This window comes from Euprymna scolopes, chromosome 10, assembly GCF_053919585.1.
Source record: "Euprymna scolopes isolate OS-2025 chromosome 10, ASM5391958v1, whole genome shotgun sequence".
Classification (NCBI taxonomy): domain Eukaryota; kingdom Metazoa; phylum Mollusca; class Cephalopoda; order Sepiida; family Sepiolidae; genus Euprymna; species Euprymna scolopes.
This window is the reverse complement of record NC_136491.1, coordinates 20,062,172-20,084,200: the sequence shown is the minus strand read 5'-3', so window position 1 is coordinate 20,084,200 and position 22,029 is coordinate 20,062,172. Positions and strand designations below refer to the sequence as shown.

The 22,029-nt window shown below is 36.4% G+C and overlaps 1 protein-coding gene across 2 annotated transcripts in view; it reads right to left on the bottom strand.

Moving 5' to 3' along the window:
- LOC145285839 (alpha-mannosidase 2C1-like) overlaps nucleotides 1-22,029 on the bottom strand; it is a 166,111-nt gene that overhangs the window by 35,522 nt on the left and 108,560 nt on the right. For both annotated transcript variants that reach the window (XM_080134279.1, XM_080134278.1), the window contains exons 22-25: nucleotides 15,546-15,640; nucleotides 10,419-10,523; nucleotides 7,835-7,904; nucleotides 1,004-1,090 (exon numbers count right to left, since the gene is read on the bottom strand). In XM_080134279.1, the coding sequence (XP_079990405.1) occupies nucleotides 1,004-1,090; nucleotides 7,835-7,904; nucleotides 10,419-10,523; nucleotides 15,546-15,640 (357 nt within the window). The remainder of the gene's footprint in view (nucleotides 1-1,003; nucleotides 1,091-7,834; nucleotides 7,905-10,418; nucleotides 10,524-15,545; nucleotides 15,641-22,029) is intronic.

Sequence of the window (22,029 nt, the reverse complement as noted above, 5' to 3'; positions counted from 1 at the left end):
ACAGCAAAAACACAATTTATTAATTTTTAGTGCCTTCCGACGTTGTTCAATAAATTCACAGTTGGCTGTAATAAATAAAAAGATAATACACACTCTTAGAAAATTATTAGCAATAATTTAATGGTGTAGAGGTTAAAGATTCGTTTTTAATTTTATACAATTAATCAAATGAATATAGCAAAAACTCTTAGAATTTGGATCGTTTTGGCTGCTTTTGTTTTACGGCATATCAACCTTTTTTGACTCAATGCCGAATCCAAATTTATAAAAAGTTTTTGTTTCAAATTTTTTATATTTATTCTGTGATATCTGCTTTGCTCGTTTTATAGTGGAAATTTTTTGTTTTGTTTTTTACTCTGCAGAACATGATTGAGTTTTGCAAAGAGAAAAGAAAAAAAACATTGATGTTTAGTGCATTTTAGATTAGGAAACAGAATTTGCGAATAATTATAGTAATTTCATAATTTATATCATGTTTTTAAATACCAAATTATTAATTTTTATTTATTGCTCACACTTATCCTCATCTTTTAGTTGTTTCAGATGAGGATAATTGTGTGCAATAAATAAAAATTAATAAATAATACTCATCTCAATGAATTCCAATTAAATAATATAAAAAACAATTTGTTCTGATAATGATCAAACGGTAGCCATGTTTTGATTTTTATCAAAAAAAACCCTATTATTTACCATGGGGAGGGGGGATCGGCACTTTAGACTGAGTTATCCCCTGTGACATGTTCTAAAAATCCAAACATGGCTACCTTCAGCACGCTGTCATAAAAACGTGTTTTTCCGCTGTAAAAAAAAAAAGTACTATTCGATCAAATTAAGTAAAAAAATTTTCCAGAAAACTTCATCCATAACGGATACATACAATATAATTTTTTTTCAATATTTTCATTTTTTAATGTCTTGATTAAACTGTATAAATACCCAATAATGAGAAATTCAATCTAAAACTAATTAATGATGTAAAAAAAGATGGATAATAAAATACCTCAGTTTCAAACTTCAAATAAGGACAACCAACGTCTAACATAATATGCTGAGTTATGTAACTGCTTTCACTGATTTGCAATGAAACCTGGAATATAAAATGGACGGAAAAAAAAAAGAAACAGAAAATATATAAAATGGATAAAAAAAAAAGAAAATATACTAGTAAAATTAAAACCAATTTTTGACAATTAATAAACAAAAAATTTAAATATTTTAATAGAATAAATTTAAACATCCCCCAAAACGAAAAAAATTTTCTAGTTCAGATCAATTAAAACAAGTTTACAAGTATTGTCATCATACCGTTCTGCTAATAGGTTTTCCTGGGGTCATTAGCAGAGAAGGCATAACATTTCTGGAGTTTACCACTCAATGGATTCTCTGTATACTCCTCCCCTTCTGCATACCAATGTGAGGTTCCATCCCATTAGATCCATTTATGAGCTTCTTTTTTTTTTTTATTTTACACAGGAATCACCACTTATCAAGGCCCGGAGGCCACTCGAGGATAAGAGTTAATGGGTATACATTAGTTAATGTGATTATAGTGTAGTAAACATAAGTAGTGGGAATTTTGTAAATTGGATTACTTAGGGGAACGGTTCATCAAGAACTTGTTTACGTTGGACTTGAAGACAATCAGATTGTAGTCAGCTGGAAAGCAGGCAATCGAAAGAGAGTTCCACAGGCATGCAGTTCTAAGAAAAAAGCTTTGTTCATGGAATCTGCATTTACGTTTAGGCACAGGTAAAGAGTGTGGGAAATTATTGATAGTGGTTTTGGCTAGATGAGTGTTTTTTGTGAAAGTTTGGCGAGGTGGGGGGGCATAGATTGAAGCTCAGACGAGCACTTGCCATGAAAATAATGATAAAGCAGAGACAGGCTCGCAATGTCTCTTCTGTGGAAAAGAGGTTGCAGGGAAGAAAAAAGCCCCCCCCCCCCCACTAAGCTACAAAGTCTATTTTGAACTCTGTCAAGGCAGGATAAGCTGCTTCTTTGCAATATACTATCTTTTGCTATTTGTTTTTAACTCTTTTTCACCAAAAACAAGGCATATAGCCACTTGAAACGTAAGGGGCTACTATTTGAGATCATGTCTAACAGCAGACTGAGAGGAGTTGAGCAGCGAGATGTCTGTTCACATTACATTTAAACTTCAACAGGTTAGTACAGTCAAGAAAGTAGGAAATAGAAAGGTAATTCCAAAGTCTAGCAGCCCAAGAGAGGAAACTATTAGAGTAGAAGGTTTTCCAGCATCTAGGGATCTCAACAGTGAAGGGGTGAGATTTTGCTGCTTGTCGGGTTAGTCAGGAATATGTACGTAGAAGGGGAACAAGTGCTACAAATTCATCAGAGCATAGTCCATTAAAATACTTGTAAAACCGGCACAGGGATGCAACAGAGATTAGAGTTTGGCTGATAGTGTGGGGATCTATTACATTTGAGATTCCTTTTTGGATCCTGTCTAAGAGTAAGAGACTGGTGGTAGACGCACCAACCCAGATGTGACAACAATGCTCCATACATGGGAGAATGGTGGTTTTGTAAACAAATAGGATGCCCTCTGATGTGAGTAATTCTCTAGCATGGTAGAGGGAGCCCACCTTATTTACAACAACGTTGGCAATGTGCTCAAAGTATTTCTCCCAATTCATGTTACCTGTGAATGTTAAGTTAAAGAATTTCATCATCTATAAGTCATGTCTGGTTTGCTCCCTTACTTGGTTAGGCCTGGTCTTGCTATTAATACAATATGAATTAGCAATACCGATTCCATGGTTGGATGCTGATGCAACCAGGCAAGCTGCTGTGGTGGTTGTGTGGATACTCAACAACATTAAAAACGAGTTGTCCAAGAGTGGAAAAGTTTCATGGATGCCAATGGCCATTGATGCTGATGAAGAATAGAAAGTGGAACATGGATTTACTTTCGCCAGCCTCATAACTCCTGCTTCTTGTTCTTTAGTCTTTGCATTCAGTGAGCAATATTTCTTACAAAGTTGTAGAGACAAATTAGTCTGTAGTTTCGCACATAGCAAACACACGGACACAATGTACAACACTTTCAGTTTATAGACACAATACGGTTATCGCCCCTTATTTCCAGCAGATACATGTTTTATTATTGTTGTGGTGGCACACATTCATTTGCATATGTGGATAGTAATTACACATAAATAGGAAGACTCAGTTAGTCTGAGTGTGTGTTCACCAGAAGCCACCGAAGGCCGCCGAGAGCAGATATGTTTCTCCAGCAAAGACTCTCTTATTTGACACCATTATGTAAATATCCTGTAAATATACCTTTTCCTAATACACTTCTTATTTGATCTACCTTTGTTGTTGAGTCGTCATTTGTATTGCTTTCTACGTTACTTGTTTCAACCTGCAAACTTAACAATTATAATTTATTTTTTTCTTTTAGAGATTAACTTTAGGCTTTAATCTTGCAAACGCAATCAAAAAGTAATCGGAAACTTCCCCCCAAAATTATGATAAGCCAACTTTCCAAATGATGGCTCTTATCAGCTTTCATCATTATATTTCACACACCCAACAAAGCGAAGCATGTGTGTAAACAGCCTAGGAAATGCTTGGGTGCATCTAAAAGTCGATGCATTCTTTCAGAACGCTATTTCAAGTTACCAACACTGCAAAGAAATTTTTTTTTCCTTTATGCATCTAAAACCAAATGGAACTTCCATGAACAGTGTTTCTTTCCAAGAAATTTCCACGAAATGCTGTGGATCTACTTCCATATAGACTATCATCTTCAAGTCCAATATAAACAAATTCCTGTTAAGCTACCCTTCTTAAGCAATCAAATTTTACCCATTTCGTACATTATTTACAATCCTTCTATAACTATTCCACTGTTCAACTGACAATCTCCTTAATCTATATACTTAAATGGATTTTGGCCTTGGTAAGTAATGACTAGGACTGTAACAACAGCATATTCTTTTCATTGTTTTGATTCTTTACTTGAGTATATATCCGTTAATATCTTATATGTTTTTATATAGACTGATGTGGTTCTCGGTTGATTGACTGTGTCTTACTGTGTCTGATATATACTTGAGAGTCAAAAGAATGAAAAGAATATTCTGTTGTCACAGCTCTAGTAATGACTTATCTACCTATATATATATATATATATATATATATATATATATATATATATATATATATATGTTTGTTTATCATAGAAATCAATAGATTAACTGAACATTTATATAAGTTTGAATAAGGGTAAAATTTTTCACATAATCTAAAGACAGTATTAAAATTTTCCTTTGATTTCATCTGGGGTCACTAGAACCAATTGTTGGTTAGGTCCATAAAATAACTGAAATACAAGGTGCCTTCAATAAGTTTCCAGACTTTTTATACAGGCATTTTAAATTGTCGTAAAATCCTGTAAAATACATCTTATGAAATGACAGACCAATTTTTATGATTTCAGGTTCAAATGAACAGCTACAAAAAGGATTGGAATACACCCTACTAAAGCTTAATTGACGCAGCTGGCGAATTTCAAATATGCAATCTGGACGTCAGGACACTTTAGAAGAATGATATGCAATAAAATTCTGTTTTAAACTTGGAAAAAATGCCACAGGAACATATGGTATGTTTCAGAGTGCTTTTGTACTATCTTGCATGAATTGAGTATCAGTTTTTGAGTGGCATAAGAGATTCAAGGAAGGCAGGAAGTCTGTGAGGGATTATGAGGTGTGTGGGAGGATAAAGGAAGTCAGAACACCAGATTGGATTGATCAAATAAAGAATTTCATGAATAAGGACCGTCATGTGTCTATAGAGACAATAAGTGCATAGTTTGATGTCAGTGTGGGAACTGTATGCACAATTATTTGCGAGGAACTGAAGATGCGGAAGATTTGTATGGATGCACCAGTTTACACTTCCATCCTTGTCACAGACTATTCGACCAAGATGGGTATCAAAACAGTCCCTCACCCTCCCTATAATCCAGATCTTGCTCCCTGTGACTTTTGGTGATTCCTTAAGCTCATGGAAAACCTTAAAGGCTGTCATTATGAGACAATTGAGGAGATGAAAGAAGCTGTGATGAGGGTCATCGACACGCTCACACAAGAGGACTTCCATGGGACCTTCCAGAACTTGTTGGAATGGAACAAACAGTGCATTGCAGCCAGAGGAGATTACTTAGAAGGGTACTATTAATAAAAGTGCCGCTACGAAAAAAGTCTGGAAACTTACCGAAGGCACCTCATATTTCTATTTTGTTCACAAAAATACCATAGACAACTTTAATAAATCATATGATCAAACATAGCATTTTGTCATAGTATATGGAAATAAAATAAAAAAATTTTTTAAATAAAAACTGGTATCACCGATGTCCATCATTGCTAATATAACGAAAATATATTGTAAGAACGATTCCTTTCAGATTTTTAATTCTATTTTTTTAAATAAAATAGAAATTATGTTTATCCATTAAAAAAATTATTTTAATTTAAATAATCAAGAAACAATGAATATTTTGAAAACTTATCTATATATTAATACAGTAGCGTGCATGTACTTTTCTGTGTCACGCTTACATCTTTTTCCTTCAGAATAAAAGTGCTATGATACTTGGAATAAATAATTTTACCAAGAAGTTTTCATAAGTTTTGGTTTCGGTTTCGATTATAGCTGATGGCACTCCAATTGGTTGGTTGGTTGTTTTTGTTTTACGGCATATCAACCCTTTTCAGGTTATTTAATGCCAAATCCAAAGATTTTGAAGAAAACATTTTTAATAGAATATATTTGTTGTTTTCAAGTCGGTTTCTATTCAACCCATAGTTGGGATCCTAACAGGTACTACCACTCCAGGTCAGAGTGGACCTGGGAGCAATGGCAATTAAAGGGTGGCTCCACACTCCCCAAAGCCCGCAAGCTGGAGCCTCAACACTGGATATAGTTTAAGGTCATATCCAGGACCGGTACTTCAGTAATCTATTTTCTTTTTTATCAAGAATTCTTTATAAGTTTTGGTTTCGGTTTTGAGTATAGCTGAAAGAAACTCAAGTCATATATATATATATATATATATATATATATATATATATATATATATATATATATATATATATAAAAATATAACACGGAAATTACATAATTGTCAATGCATCGACAATTATGTAATTTCCATGTTATATTTTTATGTTATTGCTCTGTTTACCACATTGAGCTCTCATACCCGGATTTCCTCCTGGAATTATTAATTATAACACTATATATATATATATATATATATATATATATATATATATATATATATATATATATATATATAGTTTTTCTTCATAAGTTTATCTTTTGCTTTAGATTGGAGCTGATGCACTCATTTCATATGGATATATATATATTTTATTTTGTAAATCAAAAATTTATAAGAACTGATAGAAAGTTGACTATTATTAGATATACGATTGGTTGGTTGGTTGTTTTTGTTTTACGGCATATCAACCCTTTTCAGGTTATTTAATACTGAATCCAGTTATTTTGAAGAAAATTCTTTTAACAGAATATATTGTTTTTTTTTCAAGTCGGTTTCTATTTAACCCATAGTTGGGACCCTAACAGGTACTACCACTCCGAGTCAGAGTGGACCTGGCAACAATGGCAATTAAAGGGTGGCTCCACACTCCCCAAAGCCCGCAAGCTGGGTCCTCACCATCGGATATAGTTTAAGGTCATATCCAGGACCTAGATATACAAAATCTGCAAGAATTAAAATATCATATTTTTTTTTTTTTTTTTTACATGGAGGTCACCACTTATCAAGGCCCAATGGCCACTCGGGGATAAGGGTTATTGTATGTACAGTAATCAATGTTATAGTATTGTAGTAATCATTAGTATTGGAGATTTGATAGAGTGTCTTACTTAAGAGGGCGGTTTGTCAGGAATTTGTTTATGTTGGATTTGAAGACATCCAAGTTGTAGTTAGGTGGGAAACAGGCGAATGGAAGAGAGTTCCACAATCCTGCACTTCTGAGAAAGAAGCTCTGCTCATGGAATCTACGTTTGGATTCAGGCACAAATAAAGAGTGGGGAAAATTATTGACAGTAGTTTCAGCCAGACGGGTTTTCTCGTGAAAGATTGGCGAGGGGGGACGAGAGATTGGAGTTCAGACGAGCACTTGCAATGGAAATTAGGATAAAACAAAGACAAGCTCGCAACGTCTCTTCTGTGGGAGAGAGGCTGCAGGGAAGAGAAAAGGGCATCCCCCACCAAACCACGAAGTCTATTTTGTACTCTGTCAAGGCAGGATAGGCTGTTTTTAGCAGCTCCTGCCCAGATGTGGCAGCAGTACTCCATCCGTGGACGTACTTGGCTTTTATACAGATAGAGAATTGTATCAGTAGTGAGATATCTTCTGGAGCAGTAGAAGGATCTCACCATTTTCCCAGCGTCCTTAGCAACAGATTTGATATACATGTTCCATTTCAGATCAGGAGTAAAGGAAAAATATTTAAATGAACTTTACGACCAGGCTACACTGGGTGTCCCTGCTAGCTTACATAAATACTTTTGCAGTTTTAACACAAAAGCTACAATAATATCAGGGCAACTCAATTTACACTGAACATCCACAGAATGCCAACATCAATATATTACATATGAAAGAGTCCGCTGTAGAATTTCCACGGGTCCTGCTAGTAATTAATAGTTTTAATAATAAAGTCATCATTGTGTCTCAAATACTTGCTGGTTAATAAAAAGTCTTTCAAAATAAACAATTGTATAAGTAGAAGATGAAAAGAAACAGAAATTAATCAAACCTACCTTCACAGTAGAACGGAGGGGTCCTGTATCGACAATCATGGCTTGCTGCAGATAATTTTCTAAAGGCTTCCTTTAATAAATTCAAACATTAAAATATCAATATACACAAATCATTTTCTTTTGTGTGTTTATACTTATTGCAAAAATCTAGCACCCAATTGAAGAATATGGAACATTTCCAATATCTAGAGAGCACCATCTCCTCTAATGGCTTCTTGGACAGAGAAATTATACATGAATTAACAAAGCCAGTCGAGCTTTAGCAAGACTCTAAAACAAAGTGCTCAGTCACATTTAAGTACAAAGCTGAAAGTGTACAATGCAGTGGTCCTCCCCTCCCTCCTCTATAGATGTGAGACTGGGATGCTGTACTGCAAACACATAAAAAAAATTGAGAAATTTCACATGTGTGCTCTATGTTCCATCCTTGGAATCTGCTGGCAGGCTGCATTATTAATCTTGAGGTTCTAGATCAAGCCAATTGATCAAACATGTATGTGTATGCTCACCAAGGCCCAACTGCAATGGGTAGGGCATGTCATCTGCATAGAAGAATACCACATGTCAAGGCACTTGTTGTCCGAAGAACTTCAGAAAGAAAAGAGAAACCATGGTCTTCCAAATTAAAAAAAAAAATGCTACAAAGACATAATCAAGACCAATATACAGTGGTGCGAACTTGGACTAAAAGAATTGGAAAACTGTGCTAGTGATTAATCAAACTGCCGAGCCACCGTCCACAAAGCTACTGTCACTTTTGAAGACGCTCATCGCCAGAAGTTCATTGCTGCCTGAGATCAGCATCACAGAGCATCAACAAGTGATAAAAACTACAGAGTTTCAGTGCCTCTACTGTGCCAGATCCTATGCCTCTAACCTGGGGGTTGTGCAGCCACCTCCGAAAACAGAGATGAGTTGCTAAAACAAAGAGTTTTCTTCGAACACGATGGATGACCAACATAAACCAATCGATCACTTTATGAACTTATCCATTTTATTTGATGTTGATGGAGTTGGATACATCTTCTGTTCTGATCACAAAAAATTTTATCAGATTGTCAGCAGACTTTTTGATAATTCCTAATCTTGGCATCTTTAGAATTTACTAGAATATTGTCAAGAACACATATTTTACAACGATTTATACTATTTCTTTTTTATTTGACAAACTCCCAAATCAAATTTTTTTTCTCAGTTTGTGATCTTTGTCGTAAGTTGATTGGAAAAAGCTGTTCTCAGCACAATATCAAATAGGGTAAAGTTTTTTTTTTTCTTGAAAAACATTTTCCCAACATTATCATATAAGGTTGTAAAAGCTGTCTGACTGGCAGTTTGGTTCGTTTGATTATACATCTGTCTCTCTACGTTGTCATTACAAATTCCAAATCAAACCATCCCTTTTGTTTATATTTTCTTACATTCCTGCTCTTGGGTGTGTTGACTGTGAAATGTTTTGCTCTCAAGGTCCAAAAAGGTTGCTCATCCACAGAGAGACAAAATTCAAATATAAATTTTTCTTTTAATGTTTAAACATCAAAAAATTTTTTAAGAATTTCATGCTATTTCAGGATAGGAGCATTCAATAAGTTTCTAGACTTTTTTTTGTACATGCATCTAAAATTGTCTTGACTCTTGAAAACTCAGTATGTTATTGATCTACATCTTATGAGATGACTAACTTTAGAAGAACGATATGCAATAAAATTCTGTTTTAAACTTGGGGAAAAATGCCACAGAAATGTATGGAATACTTCAGTCAGCTTTTGGACTATCTTGCATGAATCAAGCATCCGTTTTTAAGTAGCATAAGAGATTCAAGGAAGGCAGGGAGTTTGTGAGTGATGATGAGAAGTGTATGATAAGTAATATAAATCAAGACATCAGAGTTGATTGGCCAAATAAAGAATTTCATGGATAAGGACCATCATAGGTCTATAGAGACAATAAATGCACAGTTTGATGTCAGTGTGGGAACTGTATGCACAATTATTTGTGAGGAACTGAAGATGTGGAAAATTTGTGCGAATGCATAAGTTCACAATTCCATCCTTGTTACAGACTATTTGACCAAAATGGGCATCAAGACAGTTCCTCACCCTTCCTATAGTCCAGACCTTGCTTTCTGTGACTGTTGTGTTATTCCCTAAACTCACGGAAAACTTTAGAGGCTGTCATTATGAAACAATTGAGAAGATGAAAGAGGCTGACACACTCACACAAGAGAACTTCCATGGGGACTTTCAGAAGTTATTGGAATGGTACAACAAGTGCATTGCAGCCGGAGGAGATTACTTCGAAGGGGACTAGAGTTTCATATGTATACTATTAATAAAAGTGCCCATATGAAAAACGTCTGGAAACTTATTGAAGGCATCCTGTACCTCTTTGTAAAAATATTTATATTCCTTCCTCTAGGATGTTAGCCTTCAGGCTTATCTATCTCGTCCTCAGATAGACTTTTCTGGGTTCTGATCTTGAAATAAAAAAGATCAATAGTAATGGCAATACAAAAAAAATAAAACTATTAGACCTAAGAACATGAAATCTGGTAGACTAATTATCATTGATTTACAAGATTCCTTACCTTGTCTCCAAATGGTAATCCATTACATCCCAAGCATCCCAAAAAAGAGGAACATCATTAAAAAGAAGGAATTGATTTCCAAGACAGTCTGGAGAAATGCACTCTCTGGAAAAAGAATGATAACCGTAAAGTTGGTTCTTAATGCATTTTATAATTCTTTTAATATAAGACTTTAATAAAAAAAACAATTGACTATTCTCTTGTTTAGATAGTTTGATCTTCAGATAGAGCCTTTTTTTAATAGTATCACCTCCTGATTTATATTTACAGAATATTCATCAATTATATTACTTGTTTTAATTGGACTATTGTTCTCATCTTGAATGTTATTTGTGCAACATTTCGGTCGGTTTGGCCTTTGACCGTCCTCAGGCATATTGCTTGTTATTCGGAAAAGGCATGTTCGTTGTTGTCTTGGAAAAGAAAGAGAAAAGTTATTGGCTCCGTAGATATTTTTGCATTCTTGGAGTTGTTCTATTTTTAGCCATTGTTTCATATGTGTGAAAAAATTAGTTGAAGAAAATGAGGCAACTCTAATAAAGATTGACAGGGGGTTATTTCCCTTCCATTGCCAAAATTTTAAAGACGTACAATTTTTGTTTTTCCTACAATTAGTAGGAAAAACAAAAATTGTACATCTTTAAAATTTTGGCAATGGAAGGGAAATAACCCCCTTTCCAAATGCTATTAATTTCCAAGCTTGGTCTGCTTAGTAATATTTCCTTTTTTTTTTTGTAGCTTATTTGCTGTTTGCTTTGAGTCGCCTGACTCTCCACCTTTCATCTGTCAATCATTTTTACCTCGTTCCACAAAGGGAAGTGTGTTCCTTTTTGTTTCCACATGTGATCAGCTAGTGGAACGAGGTCAAAATAATTGACAGGGATTCCTGATGATGGTAAAAGGCTACACCGACCAAAACATTGCACAAATAACACTCAAAATGAGAACAATAGTCCGATCAAAACACGTAATACAAACGATCAGTCTCACAGAGCATCATTTTTTGTTTATTCTATCTCTGGACTAACTCGCAGCGATCATACAATGATATGCTCCTCATATACTCCTTGCTGATAGAACCAATCTCAATGAGCTGAGGTCTAGGCTTGACCTCAATTCAGTAGATGAAACACTACGCTGGAATAGAATGAGATGGTTTGGCCACATCCAATGTGTGGCAGTCGACACATGGCATAGAAGAATCATCAACTTTGATGTCCCTGAAGTTGTTGAAAGGGTTGACCTCATTAAAAGTCAAGTAATAACATCATTACATAATAGAGGCTATGCTTACAACACTTGTATCAGAAGCATTTTCCTATACACTAATGAGAATTGGCTGGTCACAGTTGAGGATATTACCAGATTAACTCACATGAAATGATACGATGGATATACTATCTCAAAACTTGCTGATAGAACCCCCTGAGTTGAGATTTAGGTTTGACCTCATTTCAGTAAATGAGACCCTATGCTAAAATAAACTAAGATGGTTTGACACATCCAACACATGTGAGTCAACAAATGGGATAAGAACAATCATTAACTTTGATGTCCCTGGAGTCTGACCAAGAGGTCGACCAAGGCAGAGGTGGAGTGATAACATCAAGGAGGACTTGAAACATCATAGGTTAACAGAAGAGTTGGCAATAGATTGAATCAAGTGTACGACTCAAACGTTGAACTTTAAAACTTGTGATGATGTGTAGTAGTAGTGGTAGTGGTAGTTTTTAATAATCTAAAGTTGGATTTTGTTTACAACCACAAAATTACAAAACATTTATTTAATTTTAAATCTGGATATTTGTTTCTATGTCTTTTGGAATGAGTACGACATTTTAGCAGTTTGAGCTGATGATGGTGGGCAAAGGGACCTCTGGAATCCCATGAAATAAAAAATTGTCCCTTTATCTGACGATCTTTACTGGCACCAATTTTTATTAAATTTTTCTATAGAAGCAGGGAATAAGACAATTCTAAAGAACACAGTACATAATAGTTGAAAAGACTGAGACTAGCAACATCTGTGAGAGATAGAGTGCAGCAAAAAGGAAAAGGGACTTTTTAGTTAGATCCTGTCTCCCTGCAAGGAAATTTAAGAACCAGGTTTTGTTTTAATTCATGCTTTGAAAAAAAAGGGGGGGGGGGAAGTGGGGAAGGAGCTAATTTAAAACTTGAAGATTTTTTGAAGGAAAAAAATTGGTTCCAAAGCCCTTATCAAATTGATTCTCTTGATTTTATCTTAATTTTTTTAAAATTAATTGTATGTATCTGAAGCAAAATGTAGTAGGCAAAAAAAAAAATCAGGAACACAGATAGGAAATAGTCAGTATTGCCCACCTCTAAAGGAGAGGGATTTCTTGGCTGTAATAACCGTAGAGAAAGAAGAAGCAGAAAAACAAAAAAAAAACTCGCTTCTCGCAGACACGTGGTTCGTCACAATCTAATCACCAGAACCACCTACACACAATTTGCTGGACGCTCGTCACTGCTTTCCAGCATCCTGCCTTTATAGCGGCTGGGAATTATATATTTGCATAATCACGCGGTATCAATAAGTGCCAAACATCGCGTCCCATCAACATGAATGCTTATCACCGAGAGCGGAGTGTTCGCATCTTGGTGGGGAAGGAGACTGGCGCTTATGCGTTCTCCCCTTGCTCGTTTCCCGAGCAGTCCCGAGCCCAGTGTCCACTCTCACTGCACCGGTAACACCGTGTTCCGCGTTTTTGACAGTCCCTTGCAAGGTAGCCTTTAACATTGCATTTGAAACAGGTCACACTAACAGGAATATTCTGGGCCCTGTTGTTAGGTGAGCGTGTGGCCGCAACCACGTCCTGATTTTGTTCCCCAGTCGTCGTCAAAATTCTCGCTCTCAAGATTAGCTCCCCCAGGGTCAGGACTTTGATGTTCGGCACCTGTTGGAGAGCAATTGAGATGGCGTCAGGGTACCCAGTGATGAAAGTCAATTTTGTGAGTCTCTCTAAGCCATCTCCTGTGAATCCGGTCAATCCAACCAACTGCCTGATTTTGTTGGCGTAAACATCCACACGTTTGCCAGCCAATCTAACCATAGTTATTTTTTTGTATGCTGCAAATGCGTTGTCGGTAAATGCCTCCTTTAATCGGGCCTCAATCTGGTCTATCTTCTTCTGATTGTCCTCCTCCATTTTCATGTAGAGGGCCAGTGCATCACCTTCCAGATATAAAAGTAGCAGGATCGCTACATCATCCACCTGCTGAAGTTGTGCGACAAGTCTCACTTTTTTCAGCCACGCTACAACGACTCCCTAACCAGAGAACGGCTTGATAATATCACTGCTTATCCGCACCTTCGCCATAGTCAGGCCGAAATAGCTTGAAGCAAAATGTAGTAGGCAAAAAAAAAATCAGGAACACAGATAGGAAATAGTCAGTATCGCCCACCTCTAAAGGAGAGGTATTTCTTGGCTGTAATAACCGTAGAGAAAGAAGAAGCAGAAAAACAAAAAAAAAAAAAACGTGCTTCTCGCAGACATGTGGTTCGTTACAAAGAACAATCCAATCGCCAGAAACACCTACACACAATCTGCCGGACGCTTGTCACTGCTTTCTACGAGAATTGCATGGAGTCAACACTAATAAAAACACATGGACACCATCTTTGAACTCTTTCTTCCGCTCAGCCCGAATCACAACAGACGTATCTGAGGTAAGCTCTCTATTTCCCCTCATTTCAGTTATTGCTAATTCTGCTACAGTATCTATTTTTGATTTATTTATTTGTGGACTGTTATCTGTGGTGATAGGGGGGGCAGGATATCTTATGTAATTAGAATCCCATCCTCCATGTTGTTAAATGGATTGAATGGTAGAGTGATTGAAAAGCAAAAGGTTGCACAATGATGACGAAAACATACCGATATATGCATTAGTGAAAGAATGTAGATTTATTTACATAAATAGACATGAGAAATAATAAGGATATAGATAGTAAGAATAAGGGTTCTTTGATAATAAGGGTTCGTTGAGAAAGAAGTAACGTTACGTGTGGTTGAAGCAGATGGGTTAGTCAGGAGAGTTGGTTGGCATGACCAAACCAACCAGGAGCACACTCTGTCACATCTTGACTTGCTGAGAGTTCAGCAGAAAAGAGGGAGAGAAATATAAGAAACAGGAAGTGACATGGCTGCGTCACTCTCCAGTTATCAGAGTTAAAGGACGACAATCGAATTTCAATTCCCACATATCCTCATCCTCATAGTTGTTGTTGCTTCACCACGTTTCGGCTAACTTCTTCATGCGGTTAATTGTGACAGGATAGGAATGCTGACTCTCTTAGCTGTATCCTTCAGAGCCCATGGCACAGTCGATGGAGGTGCTGCATCTCTATGGTTCCAGATGAGTATTGTCTGAAGATGGCAGTTTCAATTCTACCCAAAGTTGGTCAGAGGATTAGTCGGCCAAAACGTGGTGAGACAACAACAATTATGGAAGGCAGTAATTACTGAGGATACAGTTAAGAGACTCAGCATTCCTATCCCGGCGCGGTTAACCACCCGAAGAAGGCTAGAGGAATAGTTGTCCAAGACGTGGTGTAACAACTACTATGAAGATGAGAATAACAGTCCGCAAATAAATAAATAAATATACAAATTGTCTTAGTTTCTTTGTGCTTTTTTTTTTTTACTTCATTTTTTAAAGGAATTTACCGTAACGTTTAATATCGGGCAATGCTAAGTACATCTATAAAAATGTGTGTGTGAGGACACTTCTCAACCTATATACTCAACAAATTTTTGATCTACAGACTTGAAATTTGGTACATAGGGTATTCAGACATGTAAAATACTTTTGAATTGGTTTTCATCCAGAAAAAATGGCTGCTAAGGGGTCAGCATTGAAAAATTGGTATGTGGGGGTGGGGGGCATTGGATCTTTATCTGTTTGTCAACTGTTTTAAGAATGCGCATGGGTGAAGCGTTCAGATGACAAATTAGTTATGTTAAAAATAAGTAGGTTTGAAAACACTTTTTAAAGATCATGTCAAGCTGGCCTAATGGTTATCGTACTTGACTCACTGTCTTTAGGTTTTGACAAACATTTAATTGCATTCCATAATATCAATTTAAACAAAAAAAAACTTACACATCTGTTTTGTTTGATTTTAAACTAACTATTCTTCCACAATTGTCCAAGGTTACTTGAATGTGGTCATTTCTCATGTAAATTAAGTTGTCTTCCTGAAAAAAAAAAAAATTAATTAATTCAGTTAAATTATAAGTCATATAAAGGACAATTTTATAGGCCAATATGAATTTGCTAATTTTTTTGAGAGCTTCTTAATTAATTAGTTCTCGACTTATTCTATTAAAATTTTTTAATTAGAATGAAAAACATGAAAATAATATCAACTTGAAAGCTGAATATGAAAATTATTTTTAGTAACATAAAATGAAAACAAGAGTTATCTCCCCTGAGCCGTGTAAAACCAGTCGTTTGTATTCATTTGATTTAATATTTTTTGTTTTTGGATTTTTAAAATTTTTATTCACCACAAAAAAGGCATATTGAATTTTTAAATTTTTTTTTTACAAAGGAGTCACCTCTTATCAAAGCCCGGAGGCCACTCGAGGATAAAGGTTAATGAGTATACAGTGGTCAAAGGGAACATGTAGTAATCGTTAGTAGTGGAAATTTGGTAAATTGGATTACTTTCGGGAATGGCCTATCAAGAATTTTTTCACAACATATCGTAGTCAGTTAGAAAGCAGGAAATCGGAACAGAGTTTCACAGGTGCATAGTTCTAAGAAAAAAGCTTAATTCATGGAATCTACGTTTAGGTTTAGGAACAGATAAAGAGTGGAGGAAATTATTGATAGTGGTTTCAACTAGACGAGTGTTTTTCATGAAAGTCAGCATAGAGGAAATCATAGATTGGAGCTCAGATGAACACTTGCCATGAAAATAACGATAAAGCAGAGACAGGCTTGCAACATTTCTTCTGTGGGAAAGAGGTTGCAAGGTAGAGAAAAGGGCATCTTCCACTAGGTTACAAAGTCTATTTTGAACTCTGTCAAGACAGGATGAGATCTTTCTAGCAGTTCCTGCCCAAATGTGGCAATAGTACTCCATCCTTGGATTTACTTGGATCTTATACAGGTAGAGAATTGCATCAGCAGTGAGATATCTACTGGAGTGGTAGAACACTCCTACTATTTTTCCAGCAGCCTTGGCAATGGCTTGATATACATGTTCAATCTCAGATCAGGAGTAAAGGTCAGACCTAGAAGCTTGTCAAAACATGGAGCCTTTCCAAGATGAGAGCCATTCATTTCAATTGAGGCCAGATGGAGATCATCAGGTTGATGAAGGAAAGATAGAAGCTTGGTTTTAGATGCATTAAAATTAACCAGCCACCTCTTTCCCCATTGCACCATGTGATCAAGATCAGAGGAGAGAGAATCAGAGAGAACTTGGTCGTTTATGACCTTTGAAGTGTTGCGGTAGATGGTAGTGTCGTCAGCATAAATGTCTACAAATGATCTTAGGATGTGATTTGGAAGATCATTTATGTAGATCAGGAAAAGAGTTAGGCCCAGGATGGACCCCCTGAAGGACTCCAGCATTAATACTGTGAGCTTCTGATTTCTTCCCATCAACCAATACTCTTATGAACCTATCAGAGAGAAATGATTTAATAATTGAAAAGACATTTCCAGTTATGGATATATTGTGGAGTAGACCTTTATTCCATACCCTATCAAGTCCTTTGATATGTCAAGGGCAATTGCACTAGAAAGGAAGCCTCTGTCGAGAGATTTGCTAATCCTATGAGATATAACTGTTAGCACATCTGCTGTAAATCTAGCATAACGGAAACTATATTGCATGTCACTGAGAAGGTTATTTTGCTGAGGTGCTTGACTACTTCCCTATTTAACACAGATTCCAGCAACTTACTCATGGCACACAGGAGACTTCTTGGTCTGTATTGAGAGGGAGATGACCGATCACCTGAATACGGGACATACTGATGAAGTTTTCCAGGATGTTGAAAAGCAATTCTCCTTAAGACAATACTTAAACAGCTTTGTAAGTATGGGAGTTAATTCTGGTTGAAGTTTTAAGCAATGTTGTTAGGGCCAGTTGCTTCATTTGAATCAAGGTTTTTGATTAGCTTGGCAAAATCATGCACAGATATTTGTATGTCGCATAGCATGTTTTCAGACACAGGAGGAAATATGGGGGAGGGGAGGTGGGGCTGCTCTGATCACATAGTGTAGACTTAGCTACAAAGTTTTTGGCAAAGAGTTTGGCTTTGTCCGATGCTGACGAGATTACCTCAGCTCTATTGATGATGGTTGGTTTGTTATTTGCTTTTTGCTATTTTGGACTTGACCGACTGAGCGTACAACTCACTCGTGTTGTTTATTACTCTTTTACAGTGGTTGCTGGTCGTCCTGAAGGCGGCTTTAGTCTCAGTACATCTATTATGTTGGAAGCAATGGAAATAGTGATTTCTGTGTGCAATTGCAGCAGCACATTCTGGAGAGAACCACTGCTCGCTGTTAGGTTTTTGATGGAATTTTTTGGAGAGTATGAAGCAGTCTATACCTACAATTAACCATTCCGTCAGGTCTGATATTATGGAGGATTTGTTCGTTTTAAACATGGAATGTAGCGGTAGATCTGATATAAATACAAAAGCTATCCCAGTCAGTCATAAAGTATCGATATACTGTACGATAGAGAGGTATGTCGAAGGACTTATTATATTTTGCTTTTATCTTAACAGAGTGGTTGGAAGATCCCAGTGGAGACAGAACGGAAGATGAACATAGCTCAGGGCAAGTTGTGAGGAAAAAGTCTGGGAGACTTGCATACTGGCCGTCAAATGGGTGGGTTCGTAAGCAATCTAAGTTAGGTCATAAGCAATGGAGAAATCATGACAGAACTTCTCCTTATCATCTGTCTTGTTTGAGTGGGCTAACCATTCCACATTGTGAACACTGAAGTCCCCACAGACATGAATGTTAGCCGAAGGATGAGCAGACAGGATGTGGTCAATTTTCTTAGATATGCTTTTAAAGATAGTAACTCCGCTGCTATGGGTGATAAACGCAGTGGTGTCAGCAAGTGCAATGTGAAAGCACATATAGGCAATTTAGGGTCTTCTTTGGAGATGTCCCTACCATATGGAAAGCCATCTCTGATGTAGACACATATTCCATGCCTATGTCGATCTTGGGGGTCAGATTTGGGTGTTAAATTAGAATATCCTTTAATTACGAACTCAATAGTTGGTACCAATGCCAGTTTCGCTTAGGAAAATAGGTCTGGTTTAGTTCCTTGTAATTGGATTTCAATCTCTCAAAGGTTGGAACGTAGACTCCTGATGTTGGAGAAGAGACATGATAGTGGGGGGGCCTACGTTGGAAGTTGGAGTTTTGGGTTTAATCGTGTATTCTTTCTGGAGACTTTTCATGATGGAGTTTTAGGATTTGTGAAATAGATCGACAGATTTGGTTAGAGCAGGGCAGAGAGAGAAAGTAAGGAAGAAAAAGAAGCGAAAATTTTTTTTTTGTAGACTATGATAAGGTAAAGCCGTAACAATTACCCACTAATATGGCACCGAGAAGCCCCACCAGAAGCTACTGCATGATCCAGAATCCATTCAGCAAATGGCAATACAACAGTTCCAGTACATTGCACCTGCTGATAGGATAGCCTCCTTAGTGGTTAGTGCAAGGCTAGGGTCCCTGACTATCAGGCGGATAAGGTCAGCCTAGAAAAATGTTTACCTCCAGCACCCTTATTAGTGACATGGTTACAAAGATAGAAACAGAAACAGAAAATTTCCAACATCTCAGGCAATTGCTCACGCAAAAATACTGCCAACCTAGAATACAGCTTTTTCTACTTTCTTTGTCAGAAAAATCACTCGTTCTAAACGAGAACTGAAAGGCAAATTAGGAGAAGCGAGATTTATGGGAACTGCCGACAATGCATCCACAATGCATTGTCTACTCATCATTAAAAAAAAAACAAAAAACTGATTATAATATTAAGTATTCTACTTAATATAAGTTCAATTGACATGTTTGGAGGAAAGTATAGTGATAGGTTCCTTTCTCACTAACTGAAGTAAAGAAATTCAGTTGGCAAATTTAACATATGTAATTCTTGAGCAACTCGGCTAAATTTCCTCATTCTCGACTTGATTTGAATGGAAATTGTCTACCCCTTTTGCTAACAATCAATGCTAGGCGGCACATTTATTAGTATGATTATTTGAAAAGCATACTTAAAATGGAATGGCGTCAACAGATTTACTTTTTTGCAAAAGGAATGTGGGAAAATGTTGAATTCCAAATTGGAGAACACATTTATTTTGAGAAAAAATTTAGCAAGCGAATCACAAGCCACAAATTGACAACAATAAATTCCAATAATAAATTTTAACAATAGTATTGGGGTGGGGGTAAGTATATAGAAAGTAAAACAATACATAAACAGTATATAAATTAATACATAACTGAAAGAAAAACAGACATTTTAAAATAATTTTTTTTTAATGCTTACCAGAATTCAGTTATCAGGTTTACATCTGCAATTCTTGAGCAACTCGGCTAAATTTCCTCAAGTCATTCCCGACTTGATTATGAATGGATATTGTCTACCCCTTTTGCTAACATTCGATGCTAGGCGGTGCATTTATTAGTATGACGATTTGAAACGTATACTTAAAAATGGAATCACGTCAGCAGTTTTTTTTTGTTGTTTTTTTTTTGCAAAAGGAATGTGGGAAGACGTAAGAGATGTAAGGAGCTACTGTGATTAGGGATCATATTTGTAGGGGGGATAATCTAAGTATGCAGTTGTGCAACAAGATGTTTGTTCACATTACATTTAAATTCCTATATGTTTGTACAGCTGGGTAAACAGGGACCAGAAAGGGAATTCTAAATACAAGTAATTTGAGGAAAGAATCTATTAGAGTAGAAAGTATTTTGGGCCTCTGCAATGAAGGGATGCGATTTTACTGTTATTTGGATTGGTTAGGGGTATTTACATTAAGGAGGTATAAGCACAGTAAATTTGTCAGAGCACATTCTATAGAAGTACGCTGGAGTTTGGTAGACAGCGCGGGGTATATTATAGTAGAGACAGACTCTTTTTTTGCGTCTTATTCAAGGAATAAAGACTCATATGCTCATGTTAGACTCCCAACTGGAAGAGAAGAAACAGTGTTGCTGCAACAACTTGCCCTAAAACTGCAAGATACACTGCCACACACTAATGACGGTACTATCTCGCAGGAAGCTGAACCTCTACAACCAGATACCTCATTAGAACCTTGCATATCTGAATAATCCCAGAAAATTTCATCCATTGATATAGCGCCCGATAAAAACCCATCAGAACTTATTCGTAAGCAACAACGCGTCCACCCCTACCAGCTGAGAAATAGAGATGCTTAAACTTGAACTTTTGTATATGATTCCATAACCCCCACTCTGAACATTTTCCACCCGGGGTGAATGTCATATTATTAACATCGTTCATTGCTTTGCATGCTTTTAACAATTCTCTTTCCTTTTGTTACAGCCTGTACTTCTTGATGAATAAAGTATTTATCTTGAAGGGGCACAAGTGCGGCAAACTCATTGGAGCACATTCTGTAGACTAACAATAAATATTTTCTTGGCCTTCGGGTCAAGATCAAAGTTTAGTATCTGTTCTTCAGATATACACTTCAATTTCTTGTTCTCTGTCAGTGGAGGAGAAATCCTTCACGACTGAGACAATTTTTATTTTTGTTCCTTTTCTCCACATTAAAAAACGACCCTGGTGTCTAACGCTGTCTCGTGGGGAGGCATTGTAAATAGGAACAATAACAAATATGTAACAGGGGTAGGAGCTTGATAAATAGTGCAGGACCTATTAGATTAAAGACTTTTTGCATCCTATCCAAGAGGGAGAAACTAGTGGTTAGCCCAGATATAGCAATACTAGTGCATGTATTGTAAGAGCTGCTAGCACTGATAGCGCCTGCAGCTGCATATATTCAAATATTCAGTGCGTAATGTGACATCACAGTGGTGTAAGAGAAGGGAAAGAAAAAGAGAAAATAATGCACCACATGGTGGGGACCAGAAAGAAAATGCGTCTAGGTGAGATGAACATGTGGCCTCATGGTGGCAGCGGAAGACTTTTAAGCCATGTCGAGATGGCAGGGGTTTGTAAACTACATGGCAGATAAGACAAACTAAGAGACTTTTAAAACAAGAGCAAATTCGTTATTTTGGAAAGTACCATGAATAAATACATTTTGTTAAAACTGAAAAAAAAAAGGTGGAGAAAAAGAATGGAAAGAAAAAAGAAAAATATGCACCATGAACTAGAAAAGGGAAGATGAACATTTCACTTACGGTGGTGAGAGACTTTTTTAACTACATGGCAGACAACACAAACTAAGAGACTTTTAAAACAAGAGGCAATTCATTATTTTGGAAAGTACCATGAATAAATGCATTTTATTTCAACTGATTCAACTGAAAAAAGTGAATCAAATTTCTTCCTTGCGTTTATTATTGCAACAGACTCTACATGTTAACATGTAATGTT